Source organism: Squalius cephalus (assembly GCF_949319135.1).
Source record: "Squalius cephalus genome assembly, chromosome: 14".
NCBI classification, from domain to species: Eukaryota; Metazoa; Chordata; class Actinopteri; order Cypriniformes; family Leuciscidae; genus Squalius; species Squalius cephalus.
Genome location: NC_137135.1, coordinates 24,693,345 through 24,714,587, shown reverse-complemented (window position 1 = coordinate 24,714,587; position 21,243 = coordinate 24,693,345). Strand labels below are relative to the sequence as shown.

Here is a 21,243-nt window from a genome sequence, read left to right as displayed (position 1 = left end):
AAAAACATAATGTAGATTAAATGGAAAGGCCACAGTTGGAGCCCTCTGAATAAATGAAAAGAGTCCAGCTCTATAGGATATCACATTTTTTATTAGCCTGCAAGGAATAAAATTGGCCGCTAATCAGGAGGAGCCGAATGACAAAAGATGAATGAAATGGTTCGCCACTGCTCTTGACACAAAGACAAACTAACACATCTGAATCTGTACAGACACACAGTGAGCCTTAAGATATGTCAAGCTTTGAAAACTGCTGCACAAAAGCAAAAATACACAAGCACACCCACGTGTGCATGCACATGAATGCACCCTGACGTCTTTGATAAGAGACAATTACCACACATTGTTTACGGTGCAAGCCAGTCTTGGTGACAATAATGTGACACAAGGTGTGCTATTACTCTCATTATACCGGCACAATGCCAAATACAAATCTGATCTTTAACAGCGCAAATGCAGATGTTTGAAGCACAGAGGGGGTGATGTGCCGTCCGTATGCTGTTGTTTTTTGTTGTTGCCCACAACCCCCTTGCCATGCTCTCCTCCCCCCAAACCTGTTTGGCCCTAAAGATGGTCTAATACAAATTAAATTAAAGAAAGTCAGCACAGATAATCCTGGTGTGTTTCAGCTGCTGCGACGGCGTGGGGTCAAGCCCACAGCATCTGGCCCTCCTCGCCACAGCAAGCCCACAAGCTGCTCCGCTCTCTCTGGGAGCTGGAGCAGAGCAGCACCCCTACTGGCCCACTTAGGAGAGTGTGTGTGCGTGCACATGTGGCCGGGCCCAGGATGTGGGAATGTAAAACAAGGGTGTGAGCCTGTCAGCATGCATGTAAAGTGTGTTGCTGCTTATGTGGGTTTATTTGTTTGTGCAGTGTTAAAGGAGTGAAGGGAAGGGTGTTAAATAAGTGTTGTGGTGTAGTTGGGGGAATGTTTTGAAGCAAATCGCTGATTGAAAGACAGTCCCTCGTGTAACGCACAACGCAATGGTGTGAGGGGACGATGTTGTGGAGTGGTGATGGCAGACTGTCAGCACCCTGATGAACATCTGCTCATTGGTCTACAGATGAGCCACTGATGTGTGGCAAGATAAAGTGTCGCTCTCAATCCCGATGCTGACAGCTGCTAAAAAAGGCCATTTCCAATATTAGGAGCAGATGTGTTAGTATGTGTACTCTTATAGTATTGCATCATGAATTGTGCTGATTGGGTCAAGCTTGTTATGATTACAGTTGAGTTTTTATCCTCCCATCTGTCCATTAGGGCATTAGCGCCCAGCCACTACTACGTCTGTCATCCAGCAACGCTTAGTAAGGTGGTAAAGTGCATGAGGGCATAAACTGCAACAAGAGCTTGGAGAAAAGGCGGGGGTTGGTTTTTGCATCTTCGCAGTCTTTAATTGCAATGGATCTGCGTTTTTTGCTAGAAAAACAGAACAAAACATTGTTACAGAATGTAATAAAAAAAAACAAGTAATAAAAACTCTGAGTGTTTTAGCGCAATTTTCTGACGTCATGGGATCACAACACTAAGAGATAGTAAATCTTTTTAGGTTTTTTTTTTTTTTTTTTTTGTGCGTTCCCGAGATTAGACCTTCCTTAACATAATGCCGAAAACCCGAAGTCTCTAGGTGGTCTGGTTGAGGAGGAGATAGAAGTGCAAGATTGGTGCGCACAGACAGAACAGAAATCATGAGTTAACAATCGCAATTTTGTCCGTAGGAAAATTGCGCTAAAAAATACCAATACATTATTTAGCAGATAATTTTGTCCAAAAATGGATTAAAATCCAAAAAAAGTTAAGAAATAAAGGAGCCAACAGTATTAAAAGGGCAGGTACGTTTAAAGTCTTTAATTTTCCTTTCTTTTTTTTTAACATTATTTAACATTATTAACTTAGCATTTTCAATTGGCTTTTTCGCATTGAATGCATTTTAAAAAGAAAGAAAGATGAGGATGAGGAATAAAACCCTCAGCAACATACAGTATAAAGAGAAAGAAAGTATTGTTAAAGCGGCTGATTTAAATGTGAAGAAGTGAATGATTTTTAGAACCCCTTATGAGAACCACAGTTAGATTGTTACATAGTGGAAGGAGAGAGAGGCTTGAATATGTCATCCGTATTAGCATCACCTTAAAATGTCTAGACCGTGCTAACTGCTACACTGTCGCTCTGGAGCCCAGGATCCGAAGCCAAGTATGCAGTAAACATTGTTTGTTTGAATAAGTGGGGAAGGTTGGAGGGATTAGTGAAAGATGATGAAGTTCGCACCGCTTCCTGTTTGCACATTGCATCTCCCCGCATCTCATCTGTTAGGGATGTCAATAAGGAGATGTCAATAAGGAGGCAGGCTCAATCCATCTTAGAAAGGGGGAAAAGAGAGAAATGAAAAGACGAGTGAGGAAAGAGAAAGTGCACTTGAGGCAGAGACAGACAGGGAGTATATCCGGGAAGACTAAGAGTCTGTAATGAGTTGCTGCAAATTTCCATCCACAGGGGGAAAAAAAAGAATCCTGGAAAGATGCTTTTGTGCCTTGTCATTGTGAAAAGGTGCCGCGCTTTAGGCGGGGGAGGCAAATGGGCTGAAAGTGTGTGTGGGGGATGGGGGGTCTGTTAGACATCTCAGTACGTTGACAGATATTTGGGAGAACATACCCCTAGATACTATGTCATTATTTTGGATCAAAGTGTCAAGCGGATATATGATTTACACTCATAACAAAAGCAGCATCCAGAATGGATGAGTCGGCACTCCCTGCTGGAGCCCAGTGCTGGATATTACACTGATGTAAAGGTGTTCACATCGCTCATGTCCGCTCACGCCTGTCGAATGAGTCTCTGTGTGTATTAGCGAGTGTGTCTGTGAGGGAGAGAGAAACAGAAAGATGCATGACTATGGTGTAAAAATATGTATCTATCCATCTATCCATCTATCTATCTATCTATCTATCTATATATCTATCTATCTATCTATCTATCTATCTATCTATCTATCTATCTATCTATCTATCTATCTATCTATCTATCTATCTATCTATCTATCTATCTATCATGAGCAAACCTCTAATTTTAAGAATAAGCAAATTAACAAGAACCACTAAAAATGCTAGATGATACAAACAGAGCTGTTTAAGTATTTAGATTAAAAGAATTGTTTGAAAATTAATGTATATGATTATCATATATTTATACTTTAAAATATTCATGATTAATTTGTACTGTTCAAAAGTTTGTCAGTAAGATTTTTAAAAGAAATTTATAATTTTATTAAGCTAGGATGCATCAAATTGATCAAAAATGACAGTAAAGACTTACATTTTTACAAAATATAATTTTTTTTAAACAAATGCTATTCTGTTGAATTATGTTGGTTGAAAGAATACTTAACTGTTTTCAACAATTATAATAATAGGATACATGTTTTTGTCATATTCCGATCATTCTGGAGCACCAAATCAGCATATTAGATCATTTCTGAAGGATCATGTGGCTCTGAAGACTGGAGTAATGATGCTGAAAATTCAGCTTTGCCATCACAGGAATGAATTGCATTTTAAAATATAATGAAATAGAAAACAGTTATTTTAAATGGTTATAATATTTCACTCAAATTATCAAATAAATACAGCCTTGGTGAGTATATACACAAAAAAATTACTAACCACAATCTTTAGAATAGTAATGTAGTCATGATAGATTTCCTAAAAATACTAAGAGCCACAATTAAAAGAAAATTCTACTAATTCAGTAGGAAAATAAAGACCTCAATAACATGTGCGTGTCACTCACATCCTTTTATCTGAAGGCAAGTGAACCGACACAGGTTTGTACATCCTGCTATTATCTATCGTCCAGGTGACTCTCCTTTTCCATCCCTGGTGACACCAGGTGGATGCGAGGAGCCTTTTGAATAAAAGGAGTGAATGCCTTTTAGTCTAAGCATTTGAAATAGAATAACATTCCATAGGAGTGACTTCTGCAAGTTCTGCGAGTTTCATTAGTTACTATGGCTAAATTGTCCTTTGAAAATGCAATATTATAGCCAAGGCCCCCCACCCACACACCACCACAATTACACACACACACTTTTCTTCTATTATGACCAGTATGCTTCCTGTAAAGCATCCAAGCAGATTGTGAATTCTTCGAAACACACACAGACACAGACTACGGGTTGAGAAGGATATTGTAACATCCAAAGAGCTATTTATAGTGGACAGAGTATCTGATCAATTCCCAAACACCACAGGCCAACAACAAACCCAAGTGTTCTTGTAAAAGAGAAATATCAAAGTACGCACACACACCCTCACATGTACAGTAGATCAGAAAGGAGTGTCACAGTAGGAATGTGGCCTAACGTTAGCAAACGACTCAACAGAATGACCCTCCTTGCAGGAATGCAGATATGCATGATAGGAAAGGTTATTTAAATCTTTTCATCACACAAAAAGGCAGAGTTCTGACATATGATGACCTTATGAATTATTAACATTGCTGCTATTAATGTATGCATAATTAATCACACACAAACTGAATGGAGCCTATAGCCCTTAGCATATGTAGATTGAGTCTTTACAGGATCAAACAGAAGGGCATTTTCTTTTTCCCTTCTCTGTTAACGGTGCAGCTGTTGAGCTAGGAAATAGCCATTTCTGCTTTGGTTGTTTATAAGAGCTTTGTGATTGTTTTCTTAAAGGAAATATATCTACTACACTTCACAGGAAAAGCAACGCTGAATGAATGAGGTAGGGAAGTGTATTGTGTTTACTCATTTGTAACACACTGTTTTGTCCCCATGGAGAAATGCTTTAGTTAGTGGAATAATGCAATGCCGAATGTGCGAAGGTTACTGCAGGATACAGGCTTAAAAATGATTCCTTTACGGATTTTTTGGTGAAGTTGTTTTTTGAAAATACAAATCAATTTGAACCCACTAGGTGTTTTTTTTGTTTTTGTTTTTTAACAAGTGAACACCATACAGCCAGTTTAAAGCTCCAAAAGCGTTTATCCTCGAAAATGGCTCCCTTTCATAATAAGATGGATTTGCAACGGGCCAAACTGAGTTGAGTGTGAATTGACAGGTGATGAAGTGGAATGATCTCAGGGATATGGCAGCTTATTTGTCACATGGGCTCCCGTAGCGATTGATTCGTTATAATTTGTGTTTGTAGGTAGCCGGCTGCTATTAAACAGCAACAAGTCCTCATATTCATCATGGTTCCTGCCGAAGAGGCAGAAATAGAAAACGTAATCTCATCCCGATGCCAGGGTGAGCCTGAGGCGCTCCTTCACCTCCCTTTATACTGTCGAGCCTCCCCTAGGGCTCACACAGTCTGGAAGAGAATCTGGGGGGTGGGGGGTGGGGGGGGGGATCTATAATCTAGCAGATGGCAGAGGATCTATGGGAAATTCTATAATCAGGGGTTGGCAACCTAACACCGGGCTGAGGAGCGCTGTGTTTCTCTGAGCTGGGGAAGGAAGGATAAATCCACTCCTACCAGGTGCGAAGATGAAGCTGCTGTGGTCCGTTCCTGTCGTCACGGGTGCCGCGTGGAAGGAGACGAGCGGCTTAGAGATGCTGCAGACCCACCAAAAAGATGCTGGGGTGAAAATAGAAGGCTTCAAGAGAGTAGGAGGCAAGAAAACAATGAAAATAAAAGTAAAGGAAGGCCTGCATGTCATAGAAGGAAAAAGGAAGAGTGTGTGATGTCTGTGCAGAGCGACTCCATGTTGAGATTGGCTTTCAATATGCCGGCGGGTGAGAGACTCCCCTGTTCCATTCACACAGTCAAACGGCTCACACGTAATTTCTGTGCAGCCTCACTGCAGCAATACATTTGTAGACATATAGACATCTCCTAAGCCTCCGTGGAAAATGCCACCGTTGCTACAGGCTCATTTCTGCTCCTATCACTAAGCTCTGCTCAACAAAGTCTGTCTCCAGTTTTGCCATTTTTTGAATGCACTATGCACTACCTGCCTTTGATAACCTCTCCTCGGTAAGCTCCTTGTGGATGGAGGTAAATAAACAACAGTACTCATTATGAGTGCCGATTTCCTCCCAGCACTCTTGGGACTGTGTAAATAAGCTTTAAGATGACTGAAGAGTCAGCTTCCAAATATCTGCGAGCACCAAACTGCTATTAAAATGAGGTAATGGAATGGTTTAATTTTAATTGAGGTCCTTCATATTGTTTTTTTTAGTTCATGTAATACATATATTTTTTTATATATATATATATATATATATAAAAAATATTAATTAGCCGCAGCATTGGTATTCAGAGGAGAATATGCTTTTCCACCTCTGACTATGACATATTAGGAGCATCTGAACTTTAGTGGAGTTAGAAAGAAGAAAAGGGGACTCACTTGATCTTTTATACATGTTTTATTATTTATTTTTTTAAATCCCCAACCACTACCTAAAATGAAAAAAAAAAATTAGTTTATTTAACTAGTTTTGTGTCCTGGAATTAATTTAATGGGCATTTTATCTACGGTGGTGAAAACAAGGGTACAGTCTGATAATTATTAATTGCTGTTCTGGCGTGCAGTTTGAATTAGTGTATAATTTGCATGTGTAAATGCAAGTACGGGCTGATGTATCAGTCTCAGAAGAGATAATACATAAATTGCGGCAGAGGTGTGACAAGTATGTTATTTTCCCATTTTTTTGCCACCTGAAGAACTCCTGCTCCGCTCGCTCGTTGCATCTGGCCTCTGTGCAATGAACGCTTTCGCATCCGGACTATGGAACCAATTGTCACGCTGGGAAGAAGGCAAATCAAATCTCACAGCGGCAACTAAGCGAGGAGATTGCTTTTCCTCTCCACTAGCTGAAGTTGGAAGAGTTCGGTTGGGGTTAGAAGCTGCAGGTTGGAGAGAAAGAGAGAGAGAGAGAAAAATTAGGTTAGGGTGTCGCCTAGCTCTCTGAAGGTCTCGTTTACCGCCCCCTTTCCATTACTTTCCTCTCTGGCCTTTCCGCCTTCGCTCACAGAGCTCTTAAGGTGTGATTTGCCCCACCAGAGCCTTAAGTATGTGGGAAGAAACACAACAATAATTACAGGGATAGGGTGACACTGGCCGCCAAACTGGGGCCGCTCGGATCATAACAACACATTGTAGAACCTGATTAAGTAGCCATTTGTGGCAGCTCGTCTGTAGTTTAAACAACCCTCATCTCCGAGCCTGAAACCCAACCTCTGTGAAAGAAATATTGATAGTCCTTATGATTTGATGGCGGTCAGTGGTGTAGGCATACAGTACATTACTTTACAGGAAGATTGCCGCTAATGCATGGAAGCTCTCTGGCATAAAGACCTCTAAGGGCCAAGGGCGCCTCTTAAATGCCCTCTGGCCATCAACCTGAATTAATGAAAAACACAAGAACATTGCGGAATACAATTGATATCACTTTTTGGGGGAAGCTTACTAATTATCATGATCCATTAGTGAATCATCACCACACATCAATAGATGCTTTTGTTGTGGAATAATGGCACTTATCTATCACGTTCTTCAAAGAACGTGTTGATATCTGCTTGAATACAGTACTGAAGTGCATTTCGTAATCTCCAGCAGTGAGATGCCTCTATGGAACAGCAGCTGCATTTGCATAACTGAAGCTATTACTCCAATTAGCCCATTCTGATATAAGCGGAGGGATCAAAATGTCAACAGAAGGAAATCTGCTGAGATGACGGAGCCTGCATCATCGACAGTGACTCTTCTCGTAAAAGGGTTAGTGATCCGTGCAGTGTAACTGCGTTTCAACAGTGCTCTCATTTGTTTTAAGTGCCGTGGCCGAGGAGAGTGAGAGCATAGCTTCGTATGTGTAGATACACAAGTAGGACGGACTCTCGCTCTCCCAGCAGAGATCTGGATAACGCCGCTCAGAACCAATTATGGGCCGGCCACATAGAGGCACATCATTTGGAAATTTGTATACTGTCTTTTTTAATGAAGCTTTCCCCTTGTTACTTAGTCCATTGCTATTCATTAGTCCTTTTGTGGACGACTGTAGAGATGGAAAGGTTCTGTAATGAGTTCTCACAGGGACTAAAGTAGAGCACAGGTGGCATAAAACACACACACACACACACACACACACACACACACACACACACCTTCACCTACCTACCTACCTACCTACCTATCTATCTATCTATCTATCTATCTATCTATCTATCTATCTATCTATCTATCTATCTATCTATCTATCTATCTATCTATCTATCTATCTATCTATCTATCTATCTATCTATCTATCTATCTATCTATCTATCTATCTATATAGTGTGTATATGTATATATTTAGATATATACCTCACTTCTGAAATATTTGCTCATGCCTGTTACTTTGATATTAATGGAGTCAGCCCTGACAAGAACAAAGAGGCAAATAACTAACTTGTGAGCTACAATGAGAACAAACAAGAGTATGTTCCAAATTGAAGTCTGCTAATATAATGTTAATTAAAATGGCTTTTTACAAATTATCTCTGTGATTACAATGACTTAAGGTTTAATTAGAAACATAGCAAACACCCACACAGGCAACAACCCCCCCCCCACCCCTACCCCTACCCCTACCCTCACACACACACACACACACACACACACACATACACACACACACACACACACACACACACACACACACACACACACACACACACACACACACACACACACACACACACACACACAAAAGAGAACGTTAACCTTCAGTGGGTACAGATTTCACCAGCCCAAACATCTCAATTAGACGCCTGGTCACCCGTCACTTGTAATTAAAACATTATCGTGCGTGGAGGTAATTAAGATGTGTGGAGGTGAGGCAGTAAGCAGCTTATTGACTGGAGATGGAAGAAGATCTGAGGTGGACAGTGATGAGCATTACTACACTAGAAAAACAAGATTCTTTTTATTTTATTTTATTTTATTTGAATATATATATATAACAGGCCTCTAAAGATATGACATATTTCATTTAAAAATATATATTGTTAAAATGAATTCAATCATGACAATCACGTTAATGTATTTGGTCTTGGCAGGCTAAATCTGCTACGCATGCTGCTGTTGCTAAATATAATATAATATAAAAAATATTAAAAACCAGTAAAAGTATGTTTCCAGAAGTAGGATCCAATAAATCCATTGTGAAATGAATCCTGCATAACATGTCACTTATGTAGTTGTTGACATGCACTACTTGCGCTGTAGGGATCTCCTAGTCACTGGTGATATACACAGATGAAGGAAATGGGCATATTTTTGAGATCATAGATCTTTATGCAGAGTTATTCCGTCTGTGATTATGATAGCTTGTATCTGTCTCCCAGCAGCTAGTGTGGAGGTCCCTGGCTGGCGGCATAATCATAGGTCTTGTTGCACTGTCTGCATTAACCTTCTTATCGTCTGGGTGACTGCTGTTGTCAGAGGGGCTGATGGCTAGACATACCCCTGGAAGGAAGCCATTGAATTATTTTCTATCTCAGTTTAGAATGAGCTGAAGTTGAATCTGAGAGGCAGGTTTCTCCCAATGGAAAATACATGCATCAATAGTAGCCAGTTTTTCCACTAAATTAACATAATATTTCTTATCCTTTATGTACCAATTAAGCAACAGCCATTTACAGTGATATTAAGCTGCATATATGTTTATACTAATCATTTTAAATATGAAAAATGCCATGTGGAGACTTTTTGACCAAGCAAATTAATCGTTGAATCTAGGCCTGGTTTCACAAACAGGATTAGGCCTTAGTTCAATTAGGACATTTAAGTAGCTTTTATAAACAATGTCTTAGAAACATATTTTAAGATATGTCAGTGCAAGTTGGTTTCAGTTAAAACAGCTCAAGCTTCAAACAGGCACACTAGGCTTTAGCCTTGTCTGTGAAACCGGGGGCTAGAGTCCCGATTCACTGAAATGAACAGTTTAAAGTGATTCATTAGTCAATTAATTGAACTTACCAACAAGACTTAGGAACAGGTCTTTCTCAACACTCTAATTCCTGCAAGTCACAAGTCAAAGAGGATTGTGAAATTAATCATGCTGTTTACAAAATTTAATGACCAAATATGAAGTGCATTGAAGTCTTTGCATTATTCATGATGTTGATTTAATTTCACAACACTAGCAATACCGCCACAAATATACTGCGAATACTCAATAAATATATCACCCAGTTCTACTGTGTACTTCTAGTCATTTATTTAGAAAGCGCTGCCTTCCAGAAGACTCTGAAGTCTCTTTCTCAATGTGGGTCAAAGAGTCATCAAATGCAGATCATTGAGGCCTTTTCATCTGCAATTGCAAAGTTAAAAAAATCCCCTGGCACGCTCTTAATTTCTTCCCTCTGTATATTTATTTCTTTGATATTTCCACATTAGCATCCTCAAAAGTGTTGTGAGGAAAAGCAGCACTCGAAGAGAGGAAACTTTCTTCTCTAACCCCCAACACCACTCCTCTATTCCCCAGTCTGGCTTAATGACATTTTGAAGAGTGTGGTCTGACTAAGGATGTTTTTTGGGTGGGGGAGGCTGGAGGAGTGACGACAGGAGCAGACTCACTGCAGCAGAACAGGCCACATGTGCTTAGAAAGAGAATGGGGGAGTTTGCCTTTGAAAGCCCAGGCAGCTAACTAGAGTCTTTGTGTAAAATAACATTTATATTGAAAGGCAATTACTGGTGACATTATTTTGGTTGCTGCATAATTAAATTCATTTTTGTTCCCTCTCTCTCTCTCTCTCTTTCTTTCTCTCTCTCTCCCTCTTTAATTCTGTCTCTTTCCCCCAGACGGAGAATTATTCCATTGACTCCAGTTATGTAAACAGCAGAGCACACCTAATTAAAAGGTATGTCTTTATAAAGCAATTAGATTAACTTATCTAACTTATTTTGATGCGTTCTTAAAGCGGTCAGATCATAGCTTGTTTTGTTTTTCAAATTTTCTTTTGTATTATGCTAAACATCTGCCTGTGCAAAGAGCAAAACAAGTATTATAGTATATATTCTGCTTTTTAATCACGTCAACTGGGTGTACCAAGTGTCATGTATTTCGGAATGAGATGTTTTTGCATATTAGTTTCAATGGGTGGACATACAATTACAGTACAGTACAAAATTACAACACCCTTTATTTAACAACAACAAAAACTTATGATATGTCCCGTTTAAGATGCCATTTTTCATTAAAAATAACCAACAAATAAAGTCTTAGGGTTGGTCACATATCGTATAGGCAAGATATGAGTGCTCAGAATGTTTATAAATGGCAGTGTTAAGCTTTAATAATTCAGTATTGTAAGAGATTTAGCACATCCTCATCAAATTTTTTTATATGAATAATTCCATCAAATCCCTGCAAACGTGTATACATATTACATGTTAGAGAATAGTAAAACTGTAGCCCAGAGCGGAGGAGGCTAGGGCGGTTAAGCTACATCTGTGTAGATGTTAATCTGATAGCTAAATCTACATGAATTTTAATCCCGGAATTCCAAAGGATTCTTCCTCAGTGCACACAAGGAGGGCTTTGTAAGGCCACGGAGATAAGGAAAAGGTAACGTTATTTCGTATCGTGGAAGAAAAGAGCAAGGACAATAGATCCTTTGTACTGGCAGGACTTGGCTAGCATTCCTCAGTCCACCTAAAAGGAAGCTATTGACTGGCATGGAGCATTGGCATGCAGACGTCCCTAATGAAGGTCCTTGGCCGCCTGGGGCCCTGGCTGCTACGGATGTGCACAGGGACTGTAAAGAAAAAAAACATTCCGATGTACCTCAGTACCGCATTTTTCAAACCAATTACAGCAATTTTATCTTCTAAAAAAGCACTGCCTATGTTTACATAAACAAAGAGTATTCAAGTGTCGACTGTTTGGCTCTGCGACACTACAAAGAAATCCCCTCTGGAGCCTGTGGGCGCACAGACTGGGACAGGTGCAATTAGACTGATAAAATCAGAGGCTGCACTACCACCATTGCGGTGACATTGCTAGAATCCCTCTCTCCCTCCTCTCTATCTCCTTAGAAGAGGCTGCAGAGATGTTTTTGTCTATGTATGTCAGTGTGTGTATGTGTATGCATGCGTTTCTGATCCTCTGTTGCTTCAGAGGCTGAATGTGTTCCACTGGGCTAACTATCAAATTAAGGGAAATCAGGCTTGTTCACTGCAGCTGTCTCTTGGCAGCCTTTTTTTTTTATTTTTACCCCTCTCGCTTTATCAAGTCATATAATGTGGGTAAAGAGGGAAAGCACAGTTTGCTCAAATTATTAAACCTCTTTCTTTAAACATCCAGGGGTTTATGTGACCAACATAAGTTTTCCTAAATAAAAGGAAGTGGCCTGATTTTGTTTACGTAAAAAACAACAACTATGCAATAAAAGAATCGTAGCTTTTGTCTCTTCCAGGAAAATTAACCATAAATATTGATGGCTCATCTGTATGCAGGGGTGTTATACAAGATATCTATGTCTGTGCAGTTTTATTCACATGAATATAAATATACTTTTTTAGATAGATAGTTCTTTTTACACACCCTCAGGTTCCATTAGTTAACACTGGTTAATGCCTTAAATAAATAAAAATGAGCAGTACCTTTGTTACAGTATTTATTCATCATTATTAATGCCAGATAAAAAAAATAAAACTGTTCATTGTTAGTACTTGTTCAGGTCTATTAAATAATGTTATACTTTTGATTTAAATTTTTTATTGTAAAGTGTTACTGCAAATTTTAAGAAAACTGTGTCAATACAATGAAAGTAAAAGAGGGAAGTAATTTTGGACATTGTTCTGAAGAAAAAATATTAACCTCTCAGGACATATACTGTATGGCACCACTTTTATTAACTTACATCATCATTACTATATAATATGCCTTAATTTTGGTCTGTTCCTCACAAAAATCCATCAAGTCATATGCACCACTTTTATGATGTTTTTTTTTTAAGTCAATTTGGATTTTGACAACCCTAGTCCTCATTTACTTTCATTAGAGAGAATGTTACATAGACGAGAGAAAGCCAGTGCTTGAGAGTCTGACATGGGGGTGAGTAAATGATGACTACCCCATAAATGCCACTGCAATCAACAGACACATTTCTGAAACACTCTATAGAAAGCCGAAGCAACACAAAAGAGCTCTGCACAGCCACAGTGAGTGCAGGCCATTGACCCCCGATCCTTTATCCCACCATATAAGAATTTGAGTAAAAAACACCTATTTTCAGCTACACTTTCTGTGTGGCTGGAAGATAAATAAAGGTAGCAAGGGGTGAAGAGAGAGTGAATGATGAAACCAAAGTTGACAGTTAAATAACACTATCCTTCTTTCTTGTCTTTTCTCCTTCACCTGACTGTAGCACGTCAACATTCAAGGACATGGAAGGAAACAGTCTGAAGGACAGCGGGCACGAGGAGAGCGACCAAACCGACAGCGAACATGATGTTCAGAGAGGGCACTACGCTGACACGGCTGTCAACGACGTACTGAATATGACCGTACCCCCCAACAACTCGCAGCTACATGACCAAGGTAAGACAGAAAGATCTTGACTAGCTGAATGCATATACTGTAGGAAGAAAAAAAAAATCAAGACTTAGCTTCGCAGGCAGAGTTGGCCCAGAGGCGCCTCGCTAATGCACAGGCAGCACTTCTCTTCCTGGAGTCTTTGATACGAGCCCGAGAACATTATTGACGGATGTGAGCAACGTCTGCAGTCGACTGCTACACTTCAGATCCAGACCTAAATGGCAGCAATTAGGCTGACAAAGGTTGAAGGTGGAAATCTACATATCACGCAGTCTCCTCATACATAATTCACGTGGATCATTTAGCAGGGAATTAATGTTGATGTTTCTTTTTTTTCCGACTGCCGTTAAAGACATCCGGTGTGATGGCAGGAGTCGGTATGATGGCAGGAGTCAGTAAGAGGTCATGTTCACTCTCAGCTACTGCCACTCAATGCTACAAAGTTATAGAGCGACGAATGGCAGCGCTACTGAGAATCAAAGCGCGGAGAAGACCAAAGGAGGGCTCCGAATGGTTTTATTGCACCGATTGTTTTGTGTTGTCATGCTCAATCAGCCTTTGATCTATGTAATTTAGAACAATTGAACACCTCTAGCAGTCGCTAATAGTCAATAGCGAAAAACTCTATTCTTGTCGGATGGAAATTAGTCAACCAATTTTCTGAATTACAATGAGAGCTTGACATTTGCTGAATGCTGAATAGAAAATGGAGCATTTCTGAGGGAGATGAATCATTAAAATCGTTATTAAAATAAAAAATGGTCATTAAAATCGGCAGGACGGTCGCTCAGATAGGAGTTTAAAGAACGTGAGGCATTGTGGCTCGCCTGTGATGCGCTAAATCAAGCCTGGCTGCGTCTGAGTCATAGTACTGCCGCTTACAGATCTTGGTGTCTTGCTTAGAGAAGAAGAGCCTAATAAGAGAGCTAGGGATGAGAAAAGACAGAGTTAACGGCTATAAAATAATTTAGCTTGTTCTTCCTCATTGTGTTTTTTCCCCTCTGTAAAGCAGGAGCCTGAATTATGTAGAATTGGCAGGTGAACCAATTAAGATCTCATTTGGTCCAGATCGTGTGCTCTATGGCTAATTCCAGCAGGCTAATTAACCGGTTTGTTCTCCAGATGAATCACACGACGTATGGCTACTTGACAACCGGAGGGAGGAAACATTTAAATTCCATTCTCATATTCCCATTTAAATTTTTATATGTAAATTTGTTTGAGCGTTGTTAGGCTCGCCGTGGCGTCCATGTTATGTCTGCACTATGGAAACCGCTGAGAGGAATTACAAGCCTCTGGGTTTCCATGATGGAGATCTTTCTGCATTTCTTTCACCGCCAACTTCCTGTCAACGTGTAATGAACAATTAGTATGTCTCACGACTACAGTTTAAGCTGTTGTAGACGTCTCTCTGTAAGAGAAATTAATATACAGTATAGGACTCATAAAATGCACTCTGACATACCCTCGAGCTCGGCACTTACATAATTGGACACAAGTAGAAAAATGTACAGAGAATGTTACAACTAGATGAAGCTTTTCCAGGTCAGCCATTTTATCATTAGCAAAGCTCTTATCTGCTCATGAGCAAGCAAACATTGAAAATAAAGGATAGCAGATAAGCAAAATGAGCAAGCACTGTCAACGGTTTTAACCAAAGCCATTAGACGGTGACAAATATCAGATACTACTACTACTCCTTTTGAGGCATGTCTTCTATCATATTATTCTGCAGCAGTTACTGGCCCCTTTACCCATGGACATTGCATATGCAGAAATATAATGGAATTAATCCACCATTACAATCTCTGTAATTGTAATTGCAGCTGTTGGGTTCCGGAAATAAAAATCCATGTCACTTTCTGTTTTTGTTGAAACCATCAACTCACATTATTTAAACATATATTTTTTTAAATAACCATGTTTAACAGCAAAATACCTAGTGAAAAACTACATTACCCACTATTCTGCAAAAATAAATCAATAAAATCAATGAAAATTAGGATGAATAGTTTTACATTTCTTTAAACGAATAGTTTTACATTTCTCCATATTTTTATTTTATTTTATTGTCATTCGCGATGCTTCATGGGATTGTAGTTTCTTCTCCTCATTCAATTTTTCCCTCAAAGTTTGCCGTTTTGTGATTCACCTCGTTGCTTGTTGGTTTGGTTCATGGCTTATAACTCTTATAACACAATCCGTATGGGAAACTACATCTGGAGCCAAGGCTACTTAAAATGTGGGCAGGAACTGTTGCACTTTATTATATTGCTAAAGCTGACTTACTGACTAAATTGGCTCGAAACATTTAAATCTCTCAAACCAGGATGAGACGGCTTCAGAAATCTCAGGTGGACTGTTTGCCGAAGGTTCTGACAGATTCTCACGTTTAGTGGCTCGTTTACCTTATTTTGTATCATAAAAGGTGCTACACCAGAGTTTGGTGTTAGTGTAAAATATTTTGACAATCATAGATTCCCCAAAAAACAACCTAAGGCTGAATTTCCAGCGAGGAAAAAGACACACTCATTCACCAAGACACTAAGGCATATATAGCAGTTGTAGTGGGAATACCTCTGATCTACCCTTTAACTGTTCTAGCACAGTGAAACAAGTTTAAACTGCAATTGCCAAAGGACATAAACAGAGAGTCTGGATATAAAGACTCTCCTATGTTTCCCCTTTTTGCTTTTGTTTTTATGTTTTTTTTTTTACCCTCATTCTTCCTGGAAACAAACAGAGGCAGGAAGTTGAGGGATAGTAAGCTCCCTCCTGTCTCGTTCCCCAGGCTCCCTAGCAGTGTAAATGTTTATGATTCACGCAGCTCTTTGAAAAGTTAACGTTTGCACCAGAGACACAGTGTTACCTCCGATTTAAAATGGCTCCTCCCCAACTTCCCTTCCATTGTGAGATCTAGTGTGAATGGAGAAAAAAAGTCCTCTTAGGACTATAGTCTCTTAATACACAATACACAAACTTCCTCAGGGGTGCTTCCTTCATAGCCTTTTTATTCTATTACCAGGATCTATGTCTATTTCGTGCAGTTTGCACTCCTTTTCTTTCAAGAATACGGCAATTTATAGAGGCTTCTATGGCACAAAACATTGCACTTATCGGGAGATGGCGTGTTCTTGACAGGAAAGCGTAGGAGATGGTGCTAATGCTACTGTAGCAGGGCTGTGGTGGTCAAGAGCCAAAACTAATGATTGAATTAGGGCAGAATTACCTACAGTGCTCAGTCGCTGACTGAACCCTTCCCTCTGTGTTTAAAGCCTCCCTGCGTTGAATTATACATCAGTTTACAAGCAAAAGACTCTTGAGAATGATGGTACCTGATAGAAATAGCATATAAACATGAAAAATACTTATGCATTTACTTTCCACATCCCTTCAAGAGCATTTACGGCCCTGTATGGGCCCAAACAAATCTGTGAATCTCAAGGATTGACTGCTGATTTTGCTTGTTCTAGGCCAGAGGTTTGGTTGAAGGCTATTTGTAGAGTTCCCAGTCCCACCAGACAAAATGACAGTCACCATTAAGCTATTCTTCTCCTCGCTCTTTTTTTTCCCACCCCCAGAGGAGATTGAGGAGCTTTGGCAGCTCAATTTGCAGCTGCTGAGTTCCAGCATGTTCCACTCAGAGTGTCCCCGACCCCGGGAGTCTTTTATTCATCAATTCCTCTGTCCCCACGGGCTTGTATCTCCTCCCATGCCCCAGGATTTCACACTCCCTCCACCACCCAGTGCCCCATCAGTAGACTCTGGCTTCTAATTGATTTTGATGAAATTGATAAAAGAGTTTCCTTTTTTGTCTCCATCACCCCCCATGGACCCCTCACCCATCACAAACTCCTCCTCCTCGTTCACCCTCTCATTCTCTTCAACACGTTACTGGCAAGATCTGTATACGCACTGTACTGCTCAGTTTTCCTGCCAGTTTTCCTCATATTAAAATAATTGACAACTATAAATAACAGGTTTTGCACTCCAGTTTCACCCAAAACCTTTAGGTGGGATTTTGTTTTTGTTGTTTTTTTGCATGGGGGGGTCTCTGATCACCTAATGCAAATGCAACAGATGTCGAAATGAAGACAGGAACAGAGAAAGACAGAAAGAGGACTCCGAGTCAGGTAAGCAGGGAGCAGAGAGCAGGAGAAATGATGTCTTTGACAGTCTAGTGCGGTTTTCTCTCGACTCTGAACTAAACTGCAGCCTCAAGGGTGCATGATGACAGCTGACTTCTCTTAAAAACTAATATTAACATTTGAATGAATCAGACATTAAAGTCTCACCGAGTTTCTGCCTGATATGAGACACAGGTATATAAATAAATAAATGGTTATATCATTTGGACTTATTGCATTTAATTACATTTGCATGGCATGTAATTAATGAAAATGTCATGAAAAACATTTTTGCCTTAAAGTGGCTAAGTGCAGTGTTAAATTAGTCAATGAAATTACTGATGAAAATGGTCGTTAATGAAGGGTTTGAATTTTGTCAACAATAATGAAGATGAAATGACAAATGCACATCATGACAATAATTAAAAAATTTCAAGGAAAACGAACTGTTGACAAAAATATGACAAGAAAAAACAACATTAACAAGAGAGAATACTATTGTTCAAATATTCCAATCATAAATTTAAATGTAAATGAATAACATTTTTAATTATTTGGTATTATATTATATATATATATATTATTTTTGTTTACTAAAATTATAGTCCGAGTAAAACGGACTAAAATAATGAATGTCATGATGAAATATTGACAAAATTTAAAGGATTCTGTATATCCATCAAAAGTCAAAAACTATAAAGACTCAAATATTTTTTTAAGATTTAAAAAAAAAGAACATCGGCTGTGTGTGATGTCATGTCTTAAAAACACAAGCTAGGCAGAGCCCAACAGATTTGAACAGAACATGATTTTTGGCCTGGTCCATCTAGCGATTAAACAAATAGCACAGATAGAGTGCCTGTGTGAACGTCCTCTTAAACGTGCTGTTTACTTTCCTGCATTAAAGCATTTTTCTTTCAATAACGTGTCAGAGTATTACTGCAAGGTGTTATAGCTTAGCTCTCCAGCGGTTACCTTCAAAACATTGTGTACAAATGAGGAAATGAATCGTGTTTTTATTCAGTGCTTTCGCGCAATACTCTGGCTGGTAGGCCTTGAGGTCGTTCTCTTTGAAGGTGTGCCTTCCTCTCAAAAACATGAAAACACTCAGACAATCACATAACTCTTGATAGCACTGCTCTGCCTTGAACCCCCAATCTCCAAAACCCTTCTTCTGAATACTCGCAACGGGGTTTAATCAGCTCAAGAGGGGGCTTCTTATCTTTCTGCACTTGTTATGGGAAGCTTATTGAACAAATCAGAAGGGGGAAAAAAAAGGAGCGGTTCATTATTTCCAGGGTTGGCAATGAGGTTGATGTATCTCATTGTGAACCCTCAGTTGACAGCTCATTTTCCAGACATTCCTAGCTTTGATTCACGGAAGGCGAGAAAGAGAGCGGGACGGTGAGGAAAAGAAGGCTCAGGATTCCATTGCCTATTCAGGACCAATGCTTGCGGCTGTGTGTTAATAATCTCCTCAGAAAACAGGCTGAATCCCAATTGTTTGTTGAACACGTATGTAACTGGGTACAATTTTGCGTAGATAGGAATGCTGAGAGATTGGCCTTGTGCACGACAGAGGAGAAGATTAAGGCAAGGTAATGTGCTGTTTGATAGTCACGGTGAGCAAGAACCACTGCTCTTCAATCTCAAGTCAATTTGGTAGACTAAAAGGAAGGAGAAATGAAAAAGTGTGCATCTAAGGGTTTAATGAGAGAGGGACTGTGCAAAAGGAAAAGCAATGAGTGAGGGTTTTAGCCTGATACTGTAGATGGATAGGTCAGCTGAAACGCGGCGCCATGCTGTCTGCAGTGTGCCAAATTGTGCTATCCTGATTGATCTGTTTTTGGAGAGCTGTCTTTAACGACGCTGGATTTCTTTGCCACACACCTTTCATCCTCATGTCCATCTGCTCCATACACTCCTGGTCCTTCCTGACTTGTGGCCCTTATCCAAACCCACATTGCTCTCTCTCTCTCTCTCTCTCTCTCTCTCTCTCTCTCTCTCTCAGTCATGAAAATCCACAAGTAACAAAGCCCAGGGGCAAAGCATCCTCTAGGGTGCACAAGGGAAAATGAAGCTAACCACATTGCATCCCCAGCTGTGCTTTAACCGGAATGTAACTAATAGTGAGGTGAGACAAAGTCCATCCCAGTAGATGGCTCCTGGACTGTAATGGGCTCATCGTAACAACTGTTACTGGGGTGCCCGGATCTTAAAGTAAGCATTGCTTGCATCCCATCCCAAATTCTTTTACCCGGGAGGGATAGAGCAGGGCTCAATAATAAGGATGGCACTGGCCAGCGTCAGAGATTTTTGGGTCAGTTGATGGGATCGTCACTTGTCCTTTCAGGCCAGTGCTGCGCTGTCACCGAAAAGTTTGCATTCACTGATCTTTTACATTCATTTTTATGCCTTGCGGATTTAAACTTTTTTTATGGAGATATATTACATTGTATACATTTCCAGTTTGTTGCAAATTTTCATTTGTCAAAGGAAAAATATAAAATATAATTACAAATATAAAAAAAAATATTTTAAAACATAAAAAGATGTGTAAACACTCCCATTAATATAATAAAGAAACATTACACAAATAAATATACATTACTAAATAAAAATAAACAATTCTTTTGTGTTGGGGTCAGTGAATATATGAGCAGGACCAGCAGAAAAAAGAAAAAAAAATTGAAACAAAAAATTGTTGAATCCTGTAGGGGTCACGTACATTGCAGATCACATACCGAGAACTAGGAAATTTATCCAATCAGCAGAATCCCATCAGCACCGATCCCAAGCTGAACCAGGCCCTCATCCTCACAGCCGCTCTGTTTGACAGTGATGGGATAGGACTGTGTGGCGAGTGCTGCCAAAAAGTGAGCCTTGATCTGTAGGCAGTTGGTTTAATAGATGGCAGGATGAGATCCTTGCTGGCATGAAGCCCACAGCACCCACAGCAAGTCCGACTCAACTCCATTAACTCCCATTAGAATTGCTCAACTAGCTTCACTAAAACTCGACATTCCTGATTCACGCTTACGGACAAAACTACACGCGCGTACACCGAAATACACGCTGATTAAAAGAACGTACTGCCCTCACAAAACACACCCGCGCTTATACAAACAGGATAATCTGTTGCACACATTATTTACTTGAGCAAATGTCAATTTTGTATTGCATTTTTTTCTAGAACCGCCGGGGTTCGCTCACTCAAGGAAAGATTACGAATAAACTCTGCAGCGGTAAAGGGGGAAAAAAATCGGCTGTCTTCTGACAAGTACATTGTACCCGGCAGTTTTCTGTCCAGAATACAAAGAGACATTTATCACTGCAGCTGGGTAGAAAAGAGAGAGGGGAGTGTGAGCGAGAAAAGAGAGTGGAGAAAAATATACAAGGGAGAACTGGCTGCTCTGTCACTGCGGCAGTGCGAGAATTTCTCTTTTAACCCCCTTCCTATTAATGCAGCATGCATTTGAGTGAATAGAAGCCGTCCTCCATTCCCTTTCCATGCTATATTTCCTGTTTTATCTTTATATAACCCGTTATGGCATTGCATTTCTCC

General features: G+C 39.8%; 1 protein-coding gene across 3 annotated transcripts in view; it reads left to right on the top strand.

Moving 5' to 3' along the window:
* Positions 1 to 21,243, top strand: part of pcdh19 (protocadherin 19) — a 56,827-nt gene that overhangs the window by 22,182 nt on the left and 13,402 nt on the right. For all 3 annotated transcript variants that reach the window (XM_079891763.1, XM_079891762.1, XM_079891761.1), the window contains exons 3-4: positions 10,812 to 10,870; positions 13,382 to 13,554. In XM_079891763.1, coding sequence (XP_079747889.1) covers positions 10,812 to 10,870; positions 13,382 to 13,554 — 232 coding nt within the window. The remainder of the gene's footprint in view (positions 1 to 10,811; positions 10,871 to 13,381; positions 13,555 to 21,243) is intronic.